General features: G+C 43.8%; 1 protein-coding gene across 3 annotated transcripts in view; it reads right to left on the bottom strand.

Annotated features, from left to right (window-relative positions):
- The window catches only part of SMARCA2 (SWI/SNF related BAF chromatin remodeling complex subunit ATPase 2), a 139452-nt gene that overhangs the window by 98123 nt on the left and 14795 nt on the right, over positions 1-26534 (bottom strand). The window contains exons 1-6 of one of the 3 annotated variants that reach the window (XM_069961901.1): positions 24659-24965; positions 12871-13109; positions 11030-11159; positions 7301-7672; positions 3101-3202; positions 1571-1820 (exon numbers count right to left, since the gene is read on the bottom strand). In XM_069961901.1, the coding sequence (XP_069818002.1) occupies positions 1571-1820; positions 3101-3202; positions 7301-7672; positions 11030-11159; positions 12871-13095 (1079 nt within the window). In that variant the 5' untranslated portion in view covers positions 13096-13109; positions 24659-24965. Of the gene's footprint in view, positions 1-1570; positions 1821-3100; positions 3203-7300; positions 7673-11029; positions 11163-12870; positions 13110-24658; positions 24966-26534 lie in introns of those variants that run through there. The other 2 variants (XM_069961899.1, XM_069961900.1) reach the window with 2 other exon arrangements.

The following is a 26534-nucleotide window of genomic DNA, read 5'->3' as shown; positions in this document are numbered from 1 at the left end:
CTCCTGGCTCCCTGACATCCCGCTCAGCCAATCAGAGGCTGCAGCGGGGGCGGGTTTACATACTCGCAGTGGAATAAAAATTCCGCTGCGAGTAAATAAACCTATAAAAACTGACAGTACCGGAAATCGCAGCGCATTTTGCTGCGGAACTCGCAGCATTAAATGCACTGTAATTCCGGTACATGTGAACCCACCCTTAAGATATATCCACAGTATATGCCATAAATATTTAAAAAATTTGTGTCAACAATCAAGTCTGCTCCGCTATTTCATTAACTCCCATAGAAGAGAATCAAGAGGGCTGTACAAGTAAACAGCCACTAAGGAGGAACATGCATCCATCAGACATTTATGGTATATCCCATTTACCAGCAGCTATAACACACACATTTAAAAGGTGTACGGCTAACTGAACTGACTAACAAAACCAAATATGCCATTAAGGGAAAAAAAATTGGAGTCAATGACCTTTAGTAAAAAGATAGAAATCCATGCATATATCAGAGATGTGAGATGCGAGTGTGAGGCAGATGACTTGGTGTGTACCCCCTTTGCACAGACACTTAGTACTGACTAATTAACACTGCATTTGTATATTGCAGACACGGGGAGACACTTAATTCTGTCTCAGCCTAATGATAACTGTACACGTATACATTTTCTGAGATGCAGACTTGCCATCTGCTGACACAAATGCTAGCATGTATTGCCAGGCAGCCATAGGAAAATCTGCAATCTGTAGCTTTTACCACATTTGAATACTGAAGGCTCAAAAAAAACTTTTCTGATCATCTATCAGCAGAATAAAAAGTCATTATTGAAGGAAACATGAATGACAGGAATCCTTTGTGCTTTCATTCACTGTATGTCTATTAGGAGCAGTTTGCATTTTCAGGTTGTGCGTACAAGCACTACAGCATCAGTACAAACAGCACAGCAGGAGCTGCGCTCATTGTAATCTCTGTAGATGAGGCAAGTTTCTCTCCTTCTCTTTTCTACAAGGAAGGAGGCTTTGTCTCGTTTAGATTAAATGCAATAATAGTAAAAGATCGAAGACATATTCCCTTAGGTGTCGGTATAGCACATCAAGGGACAGCTCAGTTTGTACCAATAGGGTAAGTAAATGGATTCCTGTGTGCAGACTGTGCAGGGGAGCTGGTCCCAGCAATTATTAGCATGTTGATGTTATGTGGACTCCTGCCCCTCAAAGATCATTACACATAATTAGCCCCAGGGGGCCAGTACTAGCGCTAGACCTCCCGCCAACACAAAAGACAATGACACATGTCTCACACTACAGGGAGGCAACTGCTGCTTATTATCCAACTTTACTATTGCCCACTCCCACACATTTGTGTCAACCTCTAACTCTCTGTAAGCCGAATGCGTAATGTCAGTAATGGCAGTAGAAAGTCAGTAAAACCCCTATTAAAAATACAATATCTTTTCTTTCACAGAACGTTCCCGAACCTAAGGGATTGTGCTGGCCACTTTCTACAAAAACTGTAGTATAACATAAAAGTGAAGACGGTAACTTAAACTCATTCTAATGCAAAACAGTGATTTGTACCTGTATTCTCTTTCTTGTAGTATTTCAACAGGATCTAAGCCCTGAGGTTTCTGGATTGGACTTATTCGGTTCTGTTTTTGCTGGAGTTGAACAATTGGAGCAGGCTGTCCAGGTGTAGGCTGTGGTACTGATGGGCCAGGCAAAGCGACAGATGGTGGAGCTGCAGGTGGTGCTGGGGATGGTCTGCCACTTGGCGGTGGCACAGAAAGTTTCTGTGGGGTACTTGGGACACCGAGTTCAGAAGTTTGTCCTGAGAACATTGAACATTGAAGTAACCATTTAATGAACAAATGATGAATTACAGCTAATATAATTGGTTCACAATGATTGTTTTATTTATGGCAATAGTTAGATTTTTTAATCTGTATGAACTGATGGTGCTGTTTTATATCCATACTTCTTTTCATGTATTTTTTTATCCCCTTATCCATTTATGAATTTAATATATGTCTTATTAAACAGGGATATTCACCAATTACGTACATCTGAGATTACCTTTATATATAACGCTTTATATTAACAGAATAATGAGATTATTGAGGTTCTAAGCAAAAAAAAAAAAAAGAGAAAGAAAGAAAAAAAAAAGTTTAAAACCATCGATCTTTACACTATTATATTACACTATTACAGCATATTGATTGTACAGCAATTTCTAAAGATGCTCTGTGTTTCGCATTTTGATCCATTTTTTCAACATTTTATTGCACTAAATACTTTGCTATCAAATTCCTTTGTGCTGCTACATTTCCAGCTCACCAAGACAACTATGGTTCTTATTTTCTATAGTGTAAGAATTCTATCAAATTACCCATGATACTTATGATGAAGCATGAGAAAGAACATCATTTATCTTTTTTATTTATTAACATATGTTACTCTTGAAGGGAAAGGGGATTTATACAGGATGAAATAATCTTCCAAAGCATTATTGCAGGTATTGCAACTTTGTTCCGTTCACTTCAGAGAAACTGAACTGTAATACCACACACAAGTGAGTGGTGCTGTTTCTGTAATAAACGTGCAGTATTTTATCTTATCCTGGATAACTCTTCAGTACATTAACTTGTATGGAATCTGCAGCAGATTTGGTGTTGCAGAACCTGTGCCTGTAAAAGGTGCCCTAGATGCATAACTAATACCCAGTAACTTTTGACATATCCTCAGACACATATATGCAGAAAAAATGATACACAATATCGCAATATCAAACCATAAAAGGGTTATCCAGGTTTAGAAAAAGCAGAGAAAGCAGCACTTTTGTCTTTGGTTTGTGTTTAGTGCTGCAGCTGAGTTCGACTGAAGAGTATGGAGCAGATTAATAATACCACACAACCCAAGGACAAGTTTGGCCCAGTTTTTGGAATATGTTTTTCTACATAGCTAGTGTGCCGTTCAGCAAGCCTGCACGTGACTGACAGCAAATGAACCTGATTGTTTAGGTCTGACCTCTGAAACCACCACTGAGTCCAGTTTGACTACCCCTCAATTACATCACTTGTTCATTTTTTAGTTTATACACGCTCATCTCACCTTCTCCCCAGGGTTTTAAAGCCAGTGTAGCCGCGTGTCCAGCCATTCCAGGTGCAGGTCCTGCTCCAGTAGGAGCGACACTCATTGGGTGCATTCCCATGCCTATGAAGGAAGGACAAGACAGAAACAAAACTCAACCACAGTTATATTTGGCAAATCATCAACTTCTTGCCAAAGCAGCACACAGGTATAATAAGTTACATTTATCCATACTGGGGTGGTAACAAGAACTTGAACTTAATTACCAAACTTTGTTTATAATCCATATTAGATACAAATAAAAAAAAACTGTCCATGAACATAAAGGATGTGTTTATTAAAAGGACACACTAGTTAATATAAGAATAAGCTCTATGTGGTGGTATTTGCAGCACTAGGACTCAAAAGGCTTGGTATCTTGCTTTGTCTCCTGTCTGTGTGTACTATGAAGAAACACATCAGTGTGTCCATTTCTGGACCCGTAAAAGGCTCATCCCCACAGCTGTGGAAGAGACCGTGGTGCACGATCCATGATTACGGGCGTCCCGCGGATAAGCCTTCTCCAATCACAGGCCATGCACTTCTAAAGGAGATAGAGTCTATGAAGCCCGGACCGCAAAATGCACCGTACAAGTGCAGGTCCTATTTTTTTGCTGAACAGATCAGAAAAGGCAGGAGACAAAGCAGGACTCCATGCATCCTTCACTATGCTACTGAGCAGATGACAGCATGAATCATGGCCCACATTATCTTTTACCAGTGTATAGCAGGCAACTTAAAGAGGAACTCCTATGAAATTTAAAAATCACAAGCAGGCAGGGAGGTGCAGGAACAAAATAAAGAGTGTATACTTACCCGTCCCCGTGCCCCCATTGCATCGCTCTCACAGACAGCCGCCTGATGTAGTTTTCGGCAGGCATCCAGGTATGTCACAAACCCAGCTCCTGCCACTGAAACGCCACGTCTCTGATGGATTGCCTGTTTAGCCATTCTGTGATGAAAGCGGTGTCCCACCCCAGTCACTCATTGGCTGAGTGGCCAATCCTGCAATGGGGTACGTGACATTGCAGCAGCAGGAGCTGCAGGAGGCTGGCATCTGTCAGATGACGTAATTTCTAAATTAACGCGTTTGTAGCATCGTACACAAGTAAAATCTGTTTCACCAACTCTTCTAGACTGTAAACTGAATGTTATACTTATGTTTACTGATTTGTGTCAAAAAATTACTTTATGATTACTGTTGAAATAATTATTACTTTTTAATTTTCACCCACGTGTTCCTAAGTGTTCATTTCTCCTGAACACCTCAAAAAACCAAACAGAAAAAACCTCTCTCCACCTCCTTTAACAATGACACCTCCTTAAACAATGATCCGTAGATAGGCTATGTCCACACACAGTATTTCCGTCACTATTTTCATCTTTATTTTTTCAACTAAAACCAGAAGCGGGATGAAAACACAAAAACCCTGCAAATCTCTCTATTATAATTTTGCCCAGTCAGTTCCACCTGATTTTGGTTGAAAAAAACATAGCCATAATGAAGCAAACAATCAGGACAGGTCGACTACAAGAACAAACGCAAGCAACGATCATTGTTCCATGTGATTGGGTGAACAATTTCAGGTCGTTCACGAAAAACTTCGTTTGAGATTGTTTGTTGTTAATCTCTGAAAAATCGTTTTGTCTAATAGGACCCTAAGCAAAGATTACCTGAAGCAACTAAAAGAACAACAGGGCAGTCACAGATTCTGTCCCCACCGTTTAGTACAATGAGACTACCATACATAGCAAGAGCTTAGAAAAACACAGGGCTGCTATATGTGTACTTCCTTTTAATTGGATTTAAAATAGGAAAAATCCCAAAGAATACATCTGAATTTAAGAGGTACGATGGGGGACCCAAAAAAAAAAAAAAACACATTCAGGACGGGGTGGGGGAATAAAAAAAAAAAAAATCAGTTCTATTCACCTGTCCCGATGAAAAGAGCTGTGACCAGCTCCTGGACCCCGCCGGCTGTTTTCTGAGCCCAAGGGTGGGATACCGCTGCAGTCAGTGATTGGCTGAGCAGGCTAAATCCCACCAGCTCGTAAAGTGGATGGCAGGTCGTGATGTACCCGGAACTGTGAAGAAAACAGCCGGCCTGGTCCAGGAGTTCCTTTGTGCAGTACAGCGCGGGTTTGGAGAGTGGTAAGCAGATTTGTTTTTTTTCAAATCACCCCCCCCCCCCCCCACACACACACACACACACACACACCACTACCACCTGGTAATAGTGATTTTTTTTTTTAACTCCCTACCAGACTTCCTCTGAGTGATAAAAACTCACTATACAAAATTACTACAACTGTTCACAACCTGACAGTGTTTTGTTTTTTAAAGCCACAACCAGGAGAGCATCCTGAAGACATGTAACAATCAAAAAGATGCAATAAACAGACTACAACTGACTTAACTCTTCTTATATAATATAGGTCTTCAAACCGCCCGAGATGTCAAATGATTGGAGCCATTTTACTACACATGCTATAGGGATGCAAGGATTTGGGAGACTTCTGGAATAGCGCATTACAGGTGATATTCAAAGCTTATGCCCTCTCTTTACCAGTACAACCTTAACCTTGCATTCTGGGCATTTCCAATGTGGAGGAGACTGATAAGCTAGCCATTGAGACTGCCGAACCAGGCAAGCAAGATCATTGCAGCTTTTTGGATTCAATTCCAATACTTCAAGAATTTCTGATTAAAATGAACGTTATCAGGTTAGAGATGTACCGCAAAAAAAGAAAAAAAAAATGTCAGAAAAAAATGTGAGCGTATATGAGGCAAATGGATAGACAACCAGGAGCTCCTACGAGGGCTCTTTGGGAACTTTTGCAGAAATCTCATGCAGCCCTTTCTTAACCTAATGTCTAAACGCTGAACCTAACTACGTCTCTTTTTAGAATAATTGCGGGGGCGGGGTAAATAAGGTGCAAAATAGTTACTGCTGATTCTTTGCAAGTATGTGAATCACAGGTTTCTGCCAAGCCCAGAAAATATATTACACTTACGTCTATTCACACCTCTTCATTTTGATACTGACTGGCAGATTGGGAACTACAGTACCAATATCTTTGTCTGCATCTTACAGGCAACTTTGTTTTTTCCCCCCTTCTTTAATATCCTTGTGAAATAGCCTTTTATATGTATGACCCCTATGGCACAATGGTTTCGTGTGATTGGCCTGTTTTTTTGTACTGTGTATTAGTTGTTTTGTTATTGTATGTAAAATACAAAATGATCTAATAACAATAAAACACCTAAAAAAACACTATGATCTTGACTTATGCTTGGCTTTTTAAGCAACACAGCTGTAAATGTAGGGTGCACTTATGGTATAAGAAACATACAGGGCATTAAAGAAAATAGGGTAAGTGATTTGTTTATATATTTATTACATATGTATAATACATATGTCTTTCAGAAACTATTACAACTATAAATGTTAAACCCCTGTCCATATGTCCCACTGGAGTATATAATAGTCAGAGGGGGTCCTACATTTTGGAAAGCACAGCAAGCTCTAAATTGCAACTAAGTAAATTTCTAAATTTCTAATTTCTAAATTTCTCCATGTAACATCTTACTGCTTCACAATAAGACAGAGGCTTTTGAATTAGTCTGGTCTCTGAGAAACCTACTGGATAAGAAAGGAATATAAGTCTAAACTTCTTTAGGTGACATGGTCCTCTCCATAGGGAGGATATTTCCATGCTGTTGGCCCATAGCTGTATCCATGTTTTCCAGGCAGTCTTAGGGCTCAATCCAGCTTCGCAGCCACCAATATTCAAATGCCGAATTATCGGTTTCAAGCATGCTTGAGTTGTTTTCATCTCTACTCTGTGTTTTCCCTCCAACCCTCTTGTAGTGCATCACTTCCTAGGTTTTTTTATTGTATTATTTACAGATAAATGTTAATATGGTGTACAATTTGTCTTCTGATATGCTATGGACTTGTTATTGACCGTTCATGTGTGCCTTACTGTGAACTTGTGGTACTGTATGCAGTTTTTAAAAAAAAAAGTTTAATACAAACAGTTAAAACAAAGATAAAAAAAAACTAAATACTGAACCTCTTCTGCAGGAGCTCTCAGGGGTTATACAACATCTTAACTTCAGTTAATAGTAAAAATAAGAGTTATGGGGAAAAGGACTAATAAAAGCAGTCAGTCACTTACTTGGTGGCCGGATGTAATTTGATGGTGGTTGTTGCGGTTGCGGTGGTGGTTGTTGTGCTTGTGGAGGCTGCTGTTGTTGCTGAATTGCTGGTAAGGTCCTCTTTCCTTGAACAGCAAGTTGTAGATTTTCTGACAATGGTTGCCCTCTTGCCAACATCTTGTAGGCCAATATCTGAGCACGCAGCTGGTGAAGCTGAACCTGGCTAAATGCCGAGGGTCCACGACTGGGCTGACTAATAACTTGTTGATCTCCCTGCATCATAAGCCCAGGCTGTGCTGGAGGTATCTGTGGTGGCGTTGGTCCACCACCAGACATTGGACTAGATACATGTTCAGGAGCTCCCAAGGGTGATGGATGAGGAGACATATACCCTGAAGAAAAACATGATATAATGAGGTATATACATTTAAACCTGTAGTGTGTTGCTCTAACAAGGAAAACATTTACAATTTCTGAGCAACAGGTTATCTACACCTACCAAATCCTTCCCTGTGAAGCATATATTGGATATGTCCTCTGTTAATGATCTATGAGAAAAGCTCTTGTAACTAATGACTCTAGATGGGACTAGACTGCTACTCTTAGAGAGTAAAGAGTAAGAGATTAAAGACAGGGACCGAATATCACCTATTTGAATGAATCAGCCTGTGCAAATGTTTACATAGGTTGACCACTAAGACCTGAGTTGCCCCGGTATTTGTTAACCACATTTTGAACACTGCTGACTGGCATTATCAATTCCTTGGATATCTGAACAATCAGCAGTGTTCAAAATTTAGAAATACAGGACTTTCTGAAAAATAGCGATCGGGTTGACCTGCCATTGGCTACAGCAGAACAAAGTGTTCTGGAGTAGCCATCTAAGTCTCTTGACTTGAATATTATTGAGCCATTATGGGGAGATCTCAAGCTTGCAGTTCATGCAAGACAGCCCAAGAATTTACAGGAACTGGAGGATTTTTTCCAAGAAGAATGGGCAGCTTTACAACATGAGAAAATAAAGAGCCTCATCCACAACTACCACAAAAGACTTAAAGCTGTCATCCATGTTAGAGGGGGCAATACACGGTATTAAGAACTGGGGTATGTAAACTTTTGATCAGGGTCATTTGGTTGTTTTTGATGTTATCATTATGATTTAACACCTTCATGACCGAGGTCATTGATGCACGGATGTCCGAGTCAAATTAATGCAATGTTCCTCCCCGCCTTCTAAGAGCCATAGCACCTTTATTTTTCCACCTACAGAGATGGTTGGGGTGTCATTTTTTGCGCCATGATCTCTAGTTTTTATTAGTTTCATATTGGTGTAAAAGAAAAATTTTGATCACTTCATTTTTTTTTATAATTAAAATAAATAAATAAATAAATAAAGCAATCCTGTTTCTCTCCCCCCCCCCCCCCCTCTCATTTACACTGTTCACCATGTGGGAACAATATTGTTATATTTTAATAGATCGGACAATTCTGATACAATGTATAATGTTTATGGGTTTTTTTTTTACATATTTTTATAATGGGCAAGGAGGTATTTAAAACTTTTATTAGTGGAGTTATAATGGCTTTTTTAATACTTAAAATTTTTTTTTGAAAGACACTTTTTTTTTTGCTGTAAAATATGCAATGATTAGATTGCTTATACTGATCAACGCTATGCCATAGCATAGCATAAATCAGTATTATCAGTGATCTGTACATAGAGTCTGCCTTAGTGCTTAATGGGGAACTTCACATGAGGAAAATTTGTTTTCTATTACAAGTACTCTAAACGTTATATAGATGTGTCTATATAATGTATTACCATATCTGTACGGTTCTGCTACACTGGTAGCTGATAGAAATCCAGGAAGTGAAGAAAAATGGCCTCTGTGCCAATCCACATTGTCTCCTGCTCCCACTGTTTTCCCACCTTATGAGTCCATGCCTTTGTCTCACATTGTGTGTGTTTGCTGATGATGCAGACAGGGAGAAGGGCGTGATGTCCCAGGAGGCTTGGCTGGATCCCCCAATCCCCTGAGTGATTCACCATCTCTGACCACACTGCAGCGGTCCTGCACTCATCTAAAGCCTCCGAACTCAGGTACGTTTATAAACGTTCCTGCTGCAGGGGAAATCAGCAGCAGGAACGTATATAAACGCATTGCTGACATGAAGGGGTTAAAAAGAGAAAACACAGTAGTTGACAATAAATTACTTCACCCAACCACTAACTATGAGTGGAAAAAAAAAAGTTTGCATGTTATCATTCATATCCTCTGGGAAAAAAAGTAAAGAAAGCAAAAATTCTGCTGGGGTATGTAAACTTTTGTAAACTGTATACTGACTGACTGGAAAAAAAAACCAAAAAACTTGCAGGCTACAAACACCTTAGGCATAGGGTAGTGAATTTTACACATGGTATTGGTTAAAATGTTGCCCTTTGAGTCTAGAATCTTTATTCCTTCAGTCATTGTCAGACCCCGTGATATTCAGTTTGCTCCTAGCTTCAGGCTTTTTTTCATTGTTGGTGTGTCCTCCCAGTAATACATGCTGGAGGTGCAGTTTGTGTGTTCAGGGAGTCTAGAGTTGGCTGCGGCTACTCTACTTGAATTGTGTGCTGCTAGCCATGGGGTCCCCACCAGCTTTTACTACCGTAGCATCAGTATCCTTGATTTGCTAGATCTATTGATGAAGGCTGGTGAGATGGGAAGAAGTCACTGCAATAACTGATGGTTTGGGCATCAAAAGTATGACAAGTTCCTTTTAAAGTATACCTCCAACAGAAACACCCTCACCTATCAAGTTGTCAACGACACAAGAGGCCGCTTTTTCTGTCCGGCGCTCCAACACACCAGCAAGGAAGACAAGCTGGAGAGCTGGAATAATACCATGTAGCAGGCAAGTACGGTATGTATTTTTATTTATTTTTTTTCTCCCTTTCTATTTTTACAGTCAGGAAATACTGATTGATACCGATTTCCTGAGGCCTCCTGATCAGTATTTCTAGACCGTAAAAATGGTTATGGATGTGTGCAAGGAGCCTTATTTCGGAGGGTTCAGGGGACAGAAGTCAGAAACTGTTCCACAATAAGATTACCATGGGAGGACAGGACCACCTACCACAGTTACTGATGAGGATCATACAGTTCTTGCCACACAGTTATAATGGAGGGGATACAGTTCAGCCACCATGACTGCATACTTACGGTTTCCTATTTTATTTAGGAGAATATAGAGGGAAGGATTACTACTCTGTTCTCACAGCAAGTAGGGATGGGTACTGGCTCTGGTAATGTAATGCTCTTGTGGAGCATCATGGGATTAACTGCATAGCACAAAGAGAACAAGCAGGGTAAGATCTGATATAAAGGATAGTGGCTGATCAGTAGAAGACAGGAGTACAAGATATAATGCTGAATATAGAGACAATCCGGTCAGAAGTGCAGGGGTGGAAACACGTGTTGCCGTTGAAATCTTCAGAACATTCAATGACGACAGAAGAAGCACATTTTAGAGCTTTATGCTGAGCAGCAGGGACAAAGGTTGCTTTATTTCAGAGCAAACACCACGCTCATGTGACTGGAAGGAACCGTAAACTTTTCTTTTTCTAATTCGGTCAGGATACCTTTGACTTACAATGCACTTCACCAAGTGATCTTACTAAGAAATGTATTCAAATTATAATAAAGAGCACTATAATAGATTAGTGTAATGCAGTTCTGGAGGAAAAAATAAAAAGCAGCAAGTACCTTGACTGTGTTGATCCATAGGACTCTGTGGAGGGCCCATCCCAGCATGAGGTGGCCTCATGTTTGAGCTTTTCATGGTAGCGCAGTGCATTTCGTCAGACATTGCTTTATCATGCATGCTCTCCATGGGCTGCTGTAAAGAGAGGTTTAGTCAGTTTCACTTAACAACTCCTGGCAATATAAAGTACACATTAGAAATTCAGAATAAGTCACATATAAGTGAGCTGATTAACTAACATAGTTGTACTGCACTGAACTATTTCATCACTAGGATCAGCGAGACTGACTGCTCGGATACTCCTGGATCCCATGGCTGCATTTATAGCTCCTTAATATATGATAGACATCTGTGCCCAGCCACCCGGCCTTGTAGAAAACTCACTAGAGATATTGAAAATTGTTACAACTGGTATCAGAAAGGACATCCCTTAAAATCATGGTTTAATGACTCAAAATGTTAAAATGTCACACAATAATGGTGTGATAGATGGGGATGTACTAGATCTAGGACCCCTACCAGAAAAACAGAGGATTAAAGGGGTGCTCCAGTGTGGGGGCACTTTTTTAGGGGAACCGGGGAGGAGGTGGCTGAAATAAAAGACGTCCACTTACCTTCCCGGTTCCAGCGGCGGGTCCCGCATCCCGGCGCTCCGGTCCCCGGCCGCTTCCTGGTGTCTGACGCCGCCCGAGATGCTACGTCTCAGGGCCGCTCAGCCACTCAGTGAAGGAGGCGGGATCCGTTTGAAGTCCGCTCGGATCCCGCCTCCTTCACAGAGTGGCTGAGCGGCCCTGAGACGTAACGTCTCGGGTGGCGTCAGACACCTGGACGCGCCGCTGGAACCGGGGAGGTAAGTGGACGGCTTTTATTTCAGCCACCTCCTCCCCGTTCCCCCCAAAAAAGTGCCCCCACGCTGGATAACCCCTTTAACAAAGAGGTGGATGCACGTGTCTGGCTCTTTATATTCCAGTCAATAGAAATTATAGCATAAGCCAAGCAAACGTGGCATTAACCACCTACAGGCTGCACCCACCTTACCAGAGAAAAATATTTTTGCTATTTAAGTTTAAATAATGCATTTTAAGTGTACATTCTAGTATTTTGTTTACTTCTGTGCTAAATTGAAGAGGACTTTTTCCTAATATTATAGCTATGACATCTATGCAATGTCATAAATTTATGATCATCTCTGGGACCCCCATTTACTGGGAGAGCGGGGGTTTTCTGGAAATCGCCACTGATCCTCTGCGTGCTTACCATGCTCATTTGCATGATGAGCACGCAGAGGAGCGGTGGTGATATCCCAGCGGCGAGACTGGCCTCAGGAGCAGGACCAGTAGGAGGAGTGGGGTGGGTTTGCTCCATTCTCCCAGGGTGACAGGTTCCCTTTAAGGCTAGGTTCTGCTTTTTCGCATTTGTTTAACTGTATCCATTTTTTAACGTTTAATTTTTACATACTGAAAAACATGGTCAACCAAGTTTTTGTGTACACTAAAAAAAAATTAAAAACATATCAGTCCAGTTTTCCTGACAGATAGCGTCAGTTTTCTTTTTCCCCACAAAACTATACATTAAACTATAGATCATTTTCTAACAATACCTTCCCTTTAAACATCAGGAAGGCAACCACTTAAAGCATGCTTGAAGTTCCAGAGATATTATATAAACCAACCTAAAATGTTATTCCCCGGCAGATAACTTCCATGTATTCTGGCTAACAGACTTCTCAGATGTCCAGTGCTACTCTAAGATGCACACTAGGGGAATGCGGGATTTTATTATATACACCGTCGTACATACAAATGTTGTAAACCTAACATATAATAGCATTTGAAACATTTACCTTATGCATCAATTGTATGTTCTCTGTTGGATAATCTGAAGGGCCCATATTGGAAAGAGGATGGGAGACACTGGGTGGCCCTGGGCTTGGGCCCATCATACTGTGTACTGATCCTGGGGAAGGCCCTGGTCCCGGACTTGGTCCCAAAATAGGTCCTGGGGAAGGACCAGGACCTGGGGAAGGCCCCGGGTGAGGCATTGCACCCGGATCGGTTGGAGTAGACATCAGATGTTCCGCGCCTAAAACAAAAAATATTAAATAAAAGAAGATGAAACAAAAAAAAAAAAAAGTTACTTTTCATGTGCCATTACTATAAACTACTAGATGTTGGTCTTAGGATGGGGACTGCATGATAAAATGCAGATGTGTGCTGGACAGAAGTACATTTCAGTACAAGTCCTTGCATACAACTGTGAGAAGTAGATACTGGAAGCTGCAAATTTCTTTCTATGTAGAGGATCGGAGCGTTTTCAGGCTCTTGTACAGATTACACAGGGTCCCAGAAATATTAAATGAAGCCGCCCTCACCTGGTGCCCAAAGGAGCGGCTTATCCTGGCCCAGGTAAAGAGCAGTACAGGACATGTAGTATCACACTGTACTGTAGAGAGGAGATGCTAGACACACACAGCAGTACAGGACATGTAGTATCACACTGTACTGTAGAGAGGAGATACTAGACACACAGCAGTACAGGACATGTAGTATCACACTGTACTGTAGAGAGGAGATACTAGACACACAGCAGTACAGGACATGTAGTATCACATTGTACTGTAGAGAGGAGATACTAGACAAACAGCAGTACAGGACATGTAGTATCACACTATACTGTAGAGAGGAGATACCAGACAAACACAGCAGTACAGGACATGTAGTATCACACTGTACTGTAGAGAGGAGATACTAGACACACAGCAGTACAGGACATGTAGTATCACACTGTACAGTAGAGAGGATACTAGACACACACAGCAGTACAGGACATGTAGTATCACACTGTACTGTAGAGAGGAGATACCAGACACACAGCAGTACAGGACATGTAGTATCACATTGTACTGTAGAGAGGAGATACTAGACACACACACCAGTACAGGATATGTAGTATCACACTGTACAGTAGTAGCGTCACTGTACTGACGCTAGTATACAACCGATCGGTGCATACACTTCAGTAATCCTGGGGTTTTACCAGTAAAATGGTCACTTTTATTAATTGATCATCTAGTTAATATGTTCCACGGATCTTAACTGTGTGTAGTATTGTAGAGTCTGGTCTACAGAAAGGACCACTGTATTTCGAAATTGTAAGCCGAGGCCACTGTAAGTTGTGGGACCTCTGTATATAGATAGATATACAGTATTTTTTACACACAAACGTTTTTGTTTAAAAAATGTTTTTTTTTTTTTTTTAGATTAGATATGATTAGGCAACGCTGGCTATAGGTGGCATTGTATCTGCCCACAGGGTTGCAAATCTGGCTACAGGGGCTATTATTACTGGGTAAGGGGGCTTATTAGTGGCTACAGGGAGCACTATTACTGTGGACATATAGATCAGTCGTATTGTTACTAGAGTATCTGTTAAGGGAAGAGATTTCACACCCAGTCTATGGTGGTAGTTCAAGCTTGGCTTTATTTTGCCACCATTTATAACTGCTTTCTTAGGGGTACTTGGTTGGAACAACACTTGGGTGCACCCAGCTTGACGATCTATATCTCCTCACCTATCTATATATATTTTTTTCTCCAGTGGACATACAGTATGAATCTAGGAAATACAGTAAACACAAAGATTGCATCTGCAAAGTGTATGAAAACATCAAAACAAGCGGTGTAGAGATCTCTTGGAAAAGATCCCAGTGTAAGCACAGAGGTCCTTCTCACTTACGTCAACCTGCTAATGTGAACTCTACAAAGAATTGCAGCAGGATCTCATGTTATGCTTCTGGTGAACATAATCTCCAAGGAACAGTACAATACCTGGGATTCAGACACTGTTGTTTATGGTAAAAAAAAAAAAAAAAAAAACAGCCACTGACTAACCAGCCAGATGCTACACTACATAGGATCCAGACGACAATGCAGAGATCAATCTGAGAAATATAAATCTAGAAATAAATTAGAATCTGTTTTGTATTGAAACATGAATAATAAATAGTCCCTGCACTTTTAATAAACTCCTTGTATTATGTACCAAAAACACATGTAATGTGTGGCTGCTGTGCAGCACATTTATTTTTTTTAGTTCAAATAACATGTCACCTATCCCAGTGAAAATATTCTAAATGTATTTCTTGGAAGTGTGCACTGGAGATGCACACTTCATAGCGGTTCTAAATCAGTGCGGTGTGTTAAAACAAGGAGGTGGCTCTCCCATTAACTGCAAAACCTGTCTTAAACATGTTTCTTTTTCTTTACCATGTGACCGAATATAAGGGGCATTCACGCGTTCCATGTAATGTTTATATATACAGCAAAATGCAATGCGGAGCTCTCGTCATCATGAGGCATTACGATGCAGGGAGCTCCGAATCAGTTTAAATCTTCCCGCTACTGTACTTACAAAGCCATGCAGCTGTGTCAGTACAGTAGCACAAAGATTTAAACTGATTTGGAGCTGCCTGCATCATAACAAATCACATCTTCTGTGCAAGCACCGTAATCAGTGAATGTGTGAATGTCCCCTAAGGCTGATATCTCACACTGCAGTTTTTTTTTTTTTTTTAAACTGTCACTGCACCGAGTGGATTCAAAAGGAATAGGAAGTATAAAAAGGAAGGCCTAATACTCCTGATTCCTGCTGGATCCACTTCTGGCTCAAAAAGTGCTGTTACAGTTTCTCAAAAAAAACTGTGACAGCAGCCTAAGAGCACGTTCAAACTACAGAATATGCGCAGATTCTGCTAGAAATCCCTCGCCTACACAGCTCTGGCAGAATAGGAGCTGAATTCAAGTGGAATGCAAGCAGAATTCAAGCCCCATTGGCTTCTATAGGATTCCTGTAGCGGAATCCGCCAAAAAAATGGACATGTGAATACTTTAGGTGGAACACGGATCCACGGCGGAATTTACCAGACGAAAATTCCGCTGTGTGAACGAATCAGCAGAAAGTCCATTAAACACAATATAAAATCACAATGCTCATTTTTGACAGGCAGAATTTCTTGTGGATTCCGAGTGCATTTGGATGTGGAATCTTCAAGAAATTCAGTGCGTGTTCCATACTGTGAATGTACCCTTAAAAAAGGTCCAAACCTCTGGACTTCCCTCAATAAGGAGAATGGTGTGAACAAGGCGCTTGTGTAGCGCTATATGATGTTCCATTTTTTTCCTGCACAGCGGCCCTCTTCTACCCATTTGTGCATTGAACTTTGTCACTGTATTGAACTTTTGGTCTGTGTTTTTAGCCAAAGCAGAAGCGTAACCAACACAGAAAAAAAAAAACTGTCTGTATACCCAGCCAAGGTTAACGCAGGATTTAGCTCAGGCTCAAGCAACATTGGCCCCAAATTTTATTTTATTTTTTATTGCTTTCTAGAAACTTTTTTTTATATCTTTTTTGTTTATGTCTCAAAACAAGTGAACTGTGCAGTGCCTTAAAATACAACTGAAAACTATGCAGAGAATTTGCCTACACCGGCGTCTCACGCACCGATTTATTAAGAAGTGAACCTATCTAAATCAATCAGTGGCTATCCTGCACACCGCACTAAGAATAATGCGATAGTTCCTAAGCTTACAGTGTACATATCAGCTACAATATATGTTCTCTAGCGTATATTCTGATAAATATGGCATTGCTTAGGCCACGTTCCTTTTACACTAAGCCCTGACCACCACCTGCTGTGGCTGATGTAACAGTAGAACACCACACAACAGGAACAACAGGAGCTTTGACCAACACTTTGAAAAACATGCAAATTTGTCACACCAAAATGTAGATGTAGTGGGCTGACAATTTCACCCCTATGTGTGAACACAACCTTGTAGCACTTACACTAGTAGCAGGCTCTAACTTGAAGCCTAAATCCCTGACAAAGTGACACAGATATATTTATATAAGGCGATTAAAAGAGACAGAGGAAGAATTGACTTTCCAGAGCAGTAAACGCCTTCACACCTGCATTACCAGGCACAGCTACTCACCTGCTATGGTCTATACAAATATCCACACGGAGGTCACATGAGGTAAAGTCTAGGAGAGCCAAGAGAATCCCCAATTGACACTGCTGATTATATGAATGTGTAATTAGTAATTTCTCACTATAATGGATAGAACTGGAGTAGTAAATCTGATGGAGGGCTTACAGGACAAGCTTAGGGACTGTACAACTCCCTGCAGGGACAAGCTTAGGGACTGCACAACTCTATGCAGACCTGTTTATTATTTCTCATGCTCCTTCTACTATAAAAGACTGACAACAACACTAATAGGGAACCGGCACCTGTGAAATATCTTAAAGGGAAGGTGTCACTAGAAAAATAACCTATTGTTTAAATCATGTTTTACATAATAGAACATATTTTCTAAGAATTGTTGGTGATTTGTTTTTTAAATTTTCATATCTATACTATAAATGCTTAAAGATCTGAGGTCTGTGATGATAAGGAGGAGGTTGTTGTATAGTGATGTGTCAGATGCAGTTCAAAACTGCTGACACAGTTGGATAAAGATGATAGATGGTACATTCCATATATCTGTCTATGCGTCAGTAATCTGTCCATAAAGTAAGCAAAAGTGACAAAAGGGCGTCGCTAAGCTCCTGAACTGCAGAAAGCTGGAATGTCTCCTTGACCTGAACGCTCTGCATTTGACTCCTGGTGATTGCAGGGCTCCAGATGGCGACCAAAATGGTCGCCAATGCGACTGATATCTTGCAAATGGCGCCCAGATTTATTAATCTGGGTGCCATTTGCGACTGGCCCCGGCAGCGGCTGTCTCTTTAAGGACTTCCGCACGCTGCACCGAAGCACGTGGCGCCTCTGCGGCCGTCCGTCCAATGAATGACGGACGTGCTGGATGACGTGTGCGGGGACACGCTTCTCCAGTGACGTCATCCAGCACGTCCGTCATTCATTGGACGGACGACCGCAGAGGCGCCACACTCCTCTCTCCCGCCTCTCCTCACCCGGCGGTTCTTCAAGTGCACCCCAGCGGCACCAATTTGTGGATAGTGTGTGTGAGTACAACCGGAGGGACGGCAGGGGTGGCGGCCGGCCACTAATCTGTGTGGGGGGACCGCGGCCTGGACGGCTGATTGGTAGTGTCTGTTGTGATGGCGGCCAGGTGCGGTAGTCAGTGCGTGTGGGGTGCGGGTATGTATAGACTGCACAGTACCACTTCCCTCAGTGTCAGTATGTATAGACTGCACAGTACCACTTCCCTCAGTGTGTGTGTGTATATACACTGCACAGTACCACTTCCCTCAGTGTCAGTATGTATAGACTGCACAGTACCACTTCCCTCAGTGTGTGTGTGTGTATATACACTGCACAGTACCACTTCCCTCAGTGTGTGTGTGTGTGTATATACACTGCACAGTACCACTTCCCTCAGTGTGTGTGTATATATACACTGCACAGTACCACTTCCCTCAGTGTCAGTATGTATAGACTGCACAGTACCACTTCCCTCAGTGTCAGTATGTATAGACTGCACAGTACCGCTTCCCTCAGTGTGTGTGTATGTATACACTGCACAGTACCACTTCCCTCAGTGTCTGTATATACACTGCACAGTACCACTTCCCTCAGTGTCTGTATATACACTGCACAGTACCACTTCCCTCAGTGTCTGTATGTATAGACTGCACAGTACCACTTCCCTCAGTGTCAGTATGTATAGACTGCACAGTACCACTTCCCTCAGTGTGTGTGTGTATATACACTGCACAGTACCACTTCCCTCAGTGTCAGTATGTATAGACTGCACAGTACCACTTCCCTCAGTGTGTGTGTGTGTGTGTATATACACTGCACAGTACCACTTCCCTCAGTGTGTGTGTGTGTGTATATACACTGCACAGTACCACTTCCCTCAGTGTGTGTGTATATATACACTGCACAGTACCACTTCCCTCAGTGTCAGTATGTATAGACTGCACAGTACCACTTCCCTCAGTGTCAGTATGTATAGACTGCACAGTACCACTTCCCTCAGTGTCAGTATGTATAGACTGCACAGTACCGCTTCCCTCAGTGTCAGTATGTATAGACTGCACAGTACCGCTTCCCTCAGTGTCAGTATGTATAGACTGCACAGTACCGCTTCCCTCAGTGTGTGTGTATGTATACACTGCACAGTACCACTTCCCTCAGTGTCTGTATATACACTGCACAGTACCACTTCCCTCAGTGTCTGTATATACACTGCACAGTACCACTTCCCTCAGTGTCTGTATATACACTGCACAGTACCACTTCCCTCAGTGTCTGTATGTATACACTGCACAGTACCACTTCCCTCAGTGTCTGTATGTATACACTGCACAGTACCACTTCCCTCAGTGTCTGTATGTATACACTGCACAGTACCACTTCCCTCAGTGTGTGTGTATGTATACACTGCACAGTACCACTTCCCTCAGTGTCAGTATGTATAGACTGCACAGTACCTCTTCCCTCAGTGTCAGTATGTATAGACTGCACAGTACCTCTTCCCTCAGTGTGTGTGTGTATATACACTGCACAGTACCACTTCCCTCAGTGTCAGTATGTATAGACTGCACAGTACCACTTCCCTCAGTGTCTGTATGTATATACACTGCACAGTACCACTTCCCTCAGTGTCAGTATGTATAGACTGCACAGTACCACTTCCCTCAGTGTCTGTATATACACTGCACAGTACCTCTTCCCTCAGTGTGTGTGTGTATATACACTGCACAGTACCACTTCCCTCAGTGTCTGTATGTATATACACTGACTCAGAACCTGACTTGTAGACCACCTCACACATTCTAGTGGACTGTATATTGTTGTCAAGTTGCAAGCTTTTAAGTTCAAGTTCAGAAGAGTAAGCCTCATTAAAAGGCTAGCCAAGTGAAGCTGAAGTACTGAGTCAGACTGTATATGGTTGTCAAGTTGCAAGTTTCCATGTTGAACGTTTTCAAACTAAGAAAAGAAAGAATCTAAAGGAGGAGGATGCTGCCGTGGCCTCTGCACACAGTAAGTCCCATGTAACATAACATTAATTTTACATGTTTTAAAATGTTGGCGACCAAATATTCTATTTGGCGCCTACATTTTTCAGGTTAGGAGCCAATGGCTCCTAGGTAAATTTTTTAGTCTGGAGCCCTGGATTGGAGAAGGTGGATGCAGCCCTAGGGCTGCTAGGAAAACAAGGATATAGCCTATTGCTGTATCCATGTTTTCCAGGACTCCCTAGGGCTGCATCCAACTTCTGCAGCCACCGGGAGTCATATGCAGAATGTTCAGGTTCAGCAAATTCATTGAACACTACCGTCAGCTGTGCACTTCTCTCATCTAGTGATGGCTGGAGGTCGGAACCCCCAGACCCTGACTGATCAAAACTTTTGTTTTATGTCTTTGTTACAATCAAAGTTTTTGACAGGGTCAGAACAGGTTAGGTTCGCACCATGTAAAAACGCCATTATTGTACAAACAACAGACATTATTTGCGCAATGAACCCAGCCTAAGTTGTAAATGAATATAAACTGTGCACAGTATCAAAATACAAGGAGAGTTTAAAGACGCAGATAAAAAAGAAACAGAAAAAAAAGCGTATGTCATAAAGACAATACTGGCAGTTCTACATACATTCTGACAGACACTTGTCGCTTTTCATCATGGGTCATTTACACGTCTGTAGAATTCCAGACTGGACCTGGGAGCTCCCAGCAACATGATGATGTTGGGAGCTCCTAAAGGTTTGCTCTAGCGTGCGGCAGTGTCACTACACTAGCGCAAACTTTTTAACGGTTTAGGAACTTCCGACATCATAATTAATCCTGATGCTGGAATCTCCCAGGACAAGTCCGCAGAACACTGTCCGTGTATGGACAGAATTCTATGGATGTGTGAATGACCCCTAATCTATTATACTACAGCAAGATAAAGGTGTGAACATTATATATACTATATGTTCTTATAATTTTCCTTCAGTAAAACCACAAGTAAGCATTTTAGGCAGCCACAGTTATATTTCAGCCCCTTGAGGTAAAACAATATGTGGCCTCAGACTAAAAAAAAAGGTTGTACATGTGTTCACAAAGTAAAAAAAAAAAAGTTCTGTGGGCCTGTTTGCAGCTCGGTCCTGTGTGTGTCGGACGCTGCTCTGGGATTCCGTTGCACATTCCATTCAGCAGCTGCAAACGTCAGACTATGGTCTGCTGCACAGCAGACCCCACTGACTTCAATAGTTCCCTTGGGTTTCCAGCTGGTCTCTGTCATTTTGCAGGATTTTAACCAGACAAAAAATTCCTTCATGCTGTGTGTTTTTTTTAATCTGGTTATTTAAACCAATTCTGCAACAGAGACCCTGAATGGAGTCTGCAACAAAGCGGAAAACTTAACAAAAAAGGGGTACTGCGGAGACTTAAAAAAAACTTTTTTTTGCTAATACTGTACATTGTTTTAATGGGAAACTATGAGCAGGTTAGACGAATCTCACCGGCTGACAGCTGCCTAGTAGGTCCGGGGCGCAGAGGATGAAGGTATGTATGTTCCCTTCATCCTCACCGCTGTTCCCATACTGTAAGCTGTGAAATCCTATGCCCGGCAAACAGTCAGGAGCACTGGGGGCGGGGTTACCACCCGCCCCTAAGCACCAATCCGGCTGAACCCCTCCAATGAAAATCATTAGAAGGGGCAGGTCGAGGGGGCCATGGTGCCTCCCCCCAAGGATTATCTACGCAGGGGGGCTTGCGGGATCAGCGCTTGGGGGTGATAGGAACACTGGGTGCAGGCTAACTGCTTACCAGGCAGAGGATTTCACAGCTAACAGCATGGGAACAGTGCAGAGGATGAATGTAACAGACATACCTTCACCCTCAGGGAACTATGAGCAGGTCAGATTTGTGCAACCTGCTGATAGTTCCCCTTTAATAAAGTTATATAACTTCGTAATAATAATAATAAAAAATAATAATAATAATTGCTTTTATTTGTAAAGCCCACACTGATTCCACAGCACTTTACATAGTTTTTGCCAATTATTGCTCCCTGCCCCCATTAGGGCTCGCAATCTATATCCACCTATCTGTATGTTTTGAATTTGGGAGGAAACCCACGGAGAGAACATACAAACTCTTTGCAGATGTTGCCCTTGGTGGGATTTGAACCCAGGACCCCAGAGCAGCAAGGCTACAGTGCTAACCACTGAGCCACTGTGCTGTAATATAACTATTTAAAAAATATATATAAAAAATTTAATTTCCAAGCATCCTTCCAATGCCTGGCAGTGGTAAGCGGCGACTGTCAATCTGCTCCCACCACCATTTGTGTTTGAAACTGCAGGGCTATAATCCCTGCAGTTCCCAATCCCCAACTTTGTTCTATTGCTGCGGGGCAGTGTTATACACAGCAGGTTTTTTTTTACCCCATGTACTGTATATTCTTATACAGTACACAGGGGGAGGAGACTGCCCGACAAGGCTTTAGTACCCGTCAGCCTCTGTGCTAGGAGAGTGAGCAGTGACAGCAAGCGCCGCTCCCTCTGCACAGGACGCAAGTACGTGGGGGAACAAACCCCCTGCTCTGTATAGCGCTTGTATAGAGTAGGTGATTGGGAACTGCAGACATTGTAGCCCTGGTGTTCCAGGTGGTAGCCAAGGGGGGCCATGTTGCCTCTTAGTGCTGCCTGGCATGGAAGTATGTTTGAAATTTAAAAAAAAAAAATCCCTTTATTTTAACAATGTATATTGCAAAGTAATATAACTTTATTAAAGCAATGTATTAAAACGTAGTTTTTGTCTACAGAGTACCCCTTTAATGGGAGAGTTCAAGACAATGTGTTTCAAATCGTATTTTTTTTTAAGTTTGGTACAGAACTGCGGCCCATCATCATCCCTGACAGCCCTTTTGTGCCATTGCAATAAAAACCTGCTAAACTGAAAAACTCACACAGCACAGAAGCGTCAGTATGATCAAACCCGACCCTGGCAGGGATCCGTAACTTATACAACAATATCATCACAGAGGCGTGGCACAGACGAAAATATCACTTATTATAACCGGCTCAAGAGGTATAAAAACGCCACAAAACATACATACCACCCCAATACGTGACCTGTGACCCACATTACTTGGTCACTAATCCTGACCCAATGATTACTGATAGTGAAGATAAACCATTCATGTACAATCAGTAATCAATTGAGGTCGGGATTAGTGACCAAGTAACGTGGGTCACAGGTCACGTATTGGATTGGGTGGGATGTATGTTTTGTGGCGTTTTTATACCTTTCTAATAAAAGTGATATTTTTGATTGCGATACGTCTCTGTGACACTGAATTGAAGGATTTTTCAGGCAGAATTTTAGCCATGTGAACGTGCTCTTACATGGGCTGTCGTTACAGAAACCTTTCTGCACATCAGAGTGACAGCACAAGTCTTGAGCGGTCAGGGACTAGAGAAGAAGTCAGGAGAAGTGCAGGGCTACCGCGTTCTCTCTCCGCCATATAACCGAGAAGCCTGCGGGTCTATGAGGCCATGTGTCCCAGCGAGCGTACCACAGATCGGCCATGGCCACAACACACAACTACTGGTAGTGATGAGTAAACTTGTCCGAGTTGGACAACGTTCTCTGAACCGGACCGCTCGGCCGTTGACTCCTGGCGGCTGGAGAAGTTGGACGCCCCCTGTCCCTAGGGCAGCAGCTGATTTCTCCAACCACTGGGGGTCAGATACCAAGCGGTCAGGTTCGGGGAACGTTCTCCAAGCTGAATAGTTTGACAAGTTGGCTGAACACTATTCCCAACTTGTGACGTCCCTTTATTGTGGGATCACACGGCTATGGTCTTCATGGTATATACCCTATGGCAGTCTGCTGAATGACACGTGCACACCAGTATACAGTAGTGGACTGAGCCTCTGTATACAGCTCTATGTACTGCAGCAGACTATGGACACAGGACACCAGCATGGAGGCGGCCTGGCACTGGGCTCCTACCAGCAAAGCCGCAGACCTTACAAGTCAGGTGTGAACAGCGCCCAAATAGAGGCCAGAACCGCACAGGGCCCACACACCGCCTCCGGTATACCGGAGAGCACGTACCCGGTCACTCGGCCTCCATGATTCTCATTAGTAAAGTTCCTGTCCCCCGACATGGCAGCCGGTGATCCCCCGGTTCCCGGATACCACAGGCGGCCATGTGCCTACAAGTTGTGCCGGGTATGAGGAGCCGGGGCCCGGTACAGCGCCGAGCCGGCCCGCAGTGTGCTCCTCAGCCGCTGCCGGCACTTCTACTTTTCTAGAAAGAAGCAGAAAGTCAGAGGAGGCACTGGGAGCAGCCATGGCGGTGTGTGAGGCGGGCACGGGGGCACGGGACGGCGGGCTCAGCCGCCTCACACACAGCAGAGCCCGAGCTCCGGGCACTGACGGCCGAGCGGGGGGTGAGGGCAGCGGGCACAGCGGGCCGGCCTCCTCCGTGCTGCACGGAATCGAGAACATTTGGGAAGGGAACCAGGGAGCCATGTTTATTCCCTCCCCCGCTCTCCAGGTCTCAGGAAAGTTTGCACACCCGATCGATGGCCTCCCCGGCCGGGACTGGGTTCAGTCTACGTGACAAGTCCGGGACGGAGGCGGAAGGCGGCCGCTTACCTGACGGTGGGAGCCGGCGGTGTGGAGCGCGGTGGAGCCGGGGATGTTCTGGCAGCGAGTGGAGGTAAAAGCTTCAGGCCCTGTTCCTGTTCCTCCTCCTCCCCTCCGTCATGTCATCGTGATCAAACATGTCTGAGTGTTTTCCCTCTGACTTCCTGATTCTGCTTCGCTTGACGAATTGAGCCCGTGTGTACGCAGGCCTACCGCCCCCCGGCGCGCAGCCAGGTACAGCGCCGCGCACACCGCGCTCAGCCAGACACGGCGATCACTGCTAGCACGGCACACCGCGGTCACTGCTAGCACGGCACACCGCGCTCAGGCAGACACTTCACACCGCGGTCACTGCTAGCACGGCACACCGCGCTCAGCCAGACACCACGGTCACTGCTATCACGGCACACCGTGGTCACTGCTATCACGGCACACGGCGATCACTGCTATCACGGCACACCGCGGTCAGGCAGACACGGCGATCACTGCTAGCACGGCGCGCACTTCAAAACACGAAGGAGCTGTGCGCGGAGCGTGCAGGGACATCCCTCCATGTATAGGAGACGGGACTGCAGGGACATCCCTCCATGTATAGGAGACGGGACTGCAGGGACATCCCTCCATGTATAGGAGACCGCACTACAGGGACATCCCTCCATGTATAGGAGATGGGACTGCAGGGACATCCCTCCATGTATAGGAGATAGGACTGCAGGGATATCCCTCCATGTATAGGAGACGGGACTGCAGGGCCATCCCTCCATGTATAGGAGACGGGACTGCAGGGCCATCCCTCCATGTATAGGAGACGGGACTGCAGGGACATCCCTCCATGTATAGGAGACGGGACTGCAGGGACATCCCTCCATGTATAGGAGACGGGACTGCAGGGACATCCCTCCATGTATAGGAGACGGGACTGCAGGGACATCCCTCCATGTATAAGAGACGGGACTGCAGGGACATCCCTCCATGTATAGGAGACGGGACTGCAGGGACATCCCTCCATGTATAGGAGACCGCACTACAGGGACATCCCTCCATGTATAGGAGATGGGACTGCAGGGACATCCCTCCATGTATAGGAGATAGGACTGCAGGGATATCCCTCCATGTATAGGAGACGGGACTGCAGGGCCATCCCTCCATGTATAGGAGACGGGACTGCAGGGCCATCCCTCCATGTATAGGAGACGGGACTGCAGGGACATCCCTCCATGTATAGGAGACGGGACTGCAGGGACATCCCTCCATGTATAGGAGACGGGACTGCAGGGACATCCCTCCATGTATAGGAGACGGGACTGCAGGGACATCCCTCCATGTATAAGAGACGGGACTGCAGGGACATCGCTCCATGTATAAGAGACGGGACTGCAGGGACATCCCTCCATGTATAGGAGACCGGACTACAGGGATACCTCTCCATGTATATGAGACCGCACTACAGGGACATTCCTCCATGTATAGGAGACCGCACTACAGGGACATCCCTCCATGTATAGGAGACGGGACTGCAGGAACATCCCTCCATGTATAGGAGACGGGACTGCAGGGCCATCCCTCCATGTATAGGAGACGGGACTGCAGGGACATCCCTCCATGTATAGGAGACGGGACTGCAGGGACATCCCTCCATGTATAGGAGACGGGACTGCAGGGACATCCCTCCATGTATAGGAGACGGGACTGCAGGGACATCCCTCCATGTATAAGAGACGGGACTGCAGGGACATCCCTCCATGTATAAGAGACGGGACTGCAGGGACATCCCTCCATGTATAGGAGACCGGACTACAGGGATACCTCTCCATGTATATGAGACCGCACTACAGGGACATTCCTCCATATATAGGAGACCGCACTACAGGGACATTCCTCCATA

Source organism: Dendropsophus ebraccatus, chromosome 3 (assembly GCF_027789765.1).
Source record: "Dendropsophus ebraccatus isolate aDenEbr1 chromosome 3, aDenEbr1.pat, whole genome shotgun sequence".
NCBI classification, from domain to species: domain Eukaryota; kingdom Metazoa; phylum Chordata; class Amphibia; order Anura; family Hylidae; genus Dendropsophus; species Dendropsophus ebraccatus.
The sequence above is the reverse complement of the archived record's forward strand: the minus strand, read 5'-3'. Positions and strand labels throughout refer to the sequence as shown.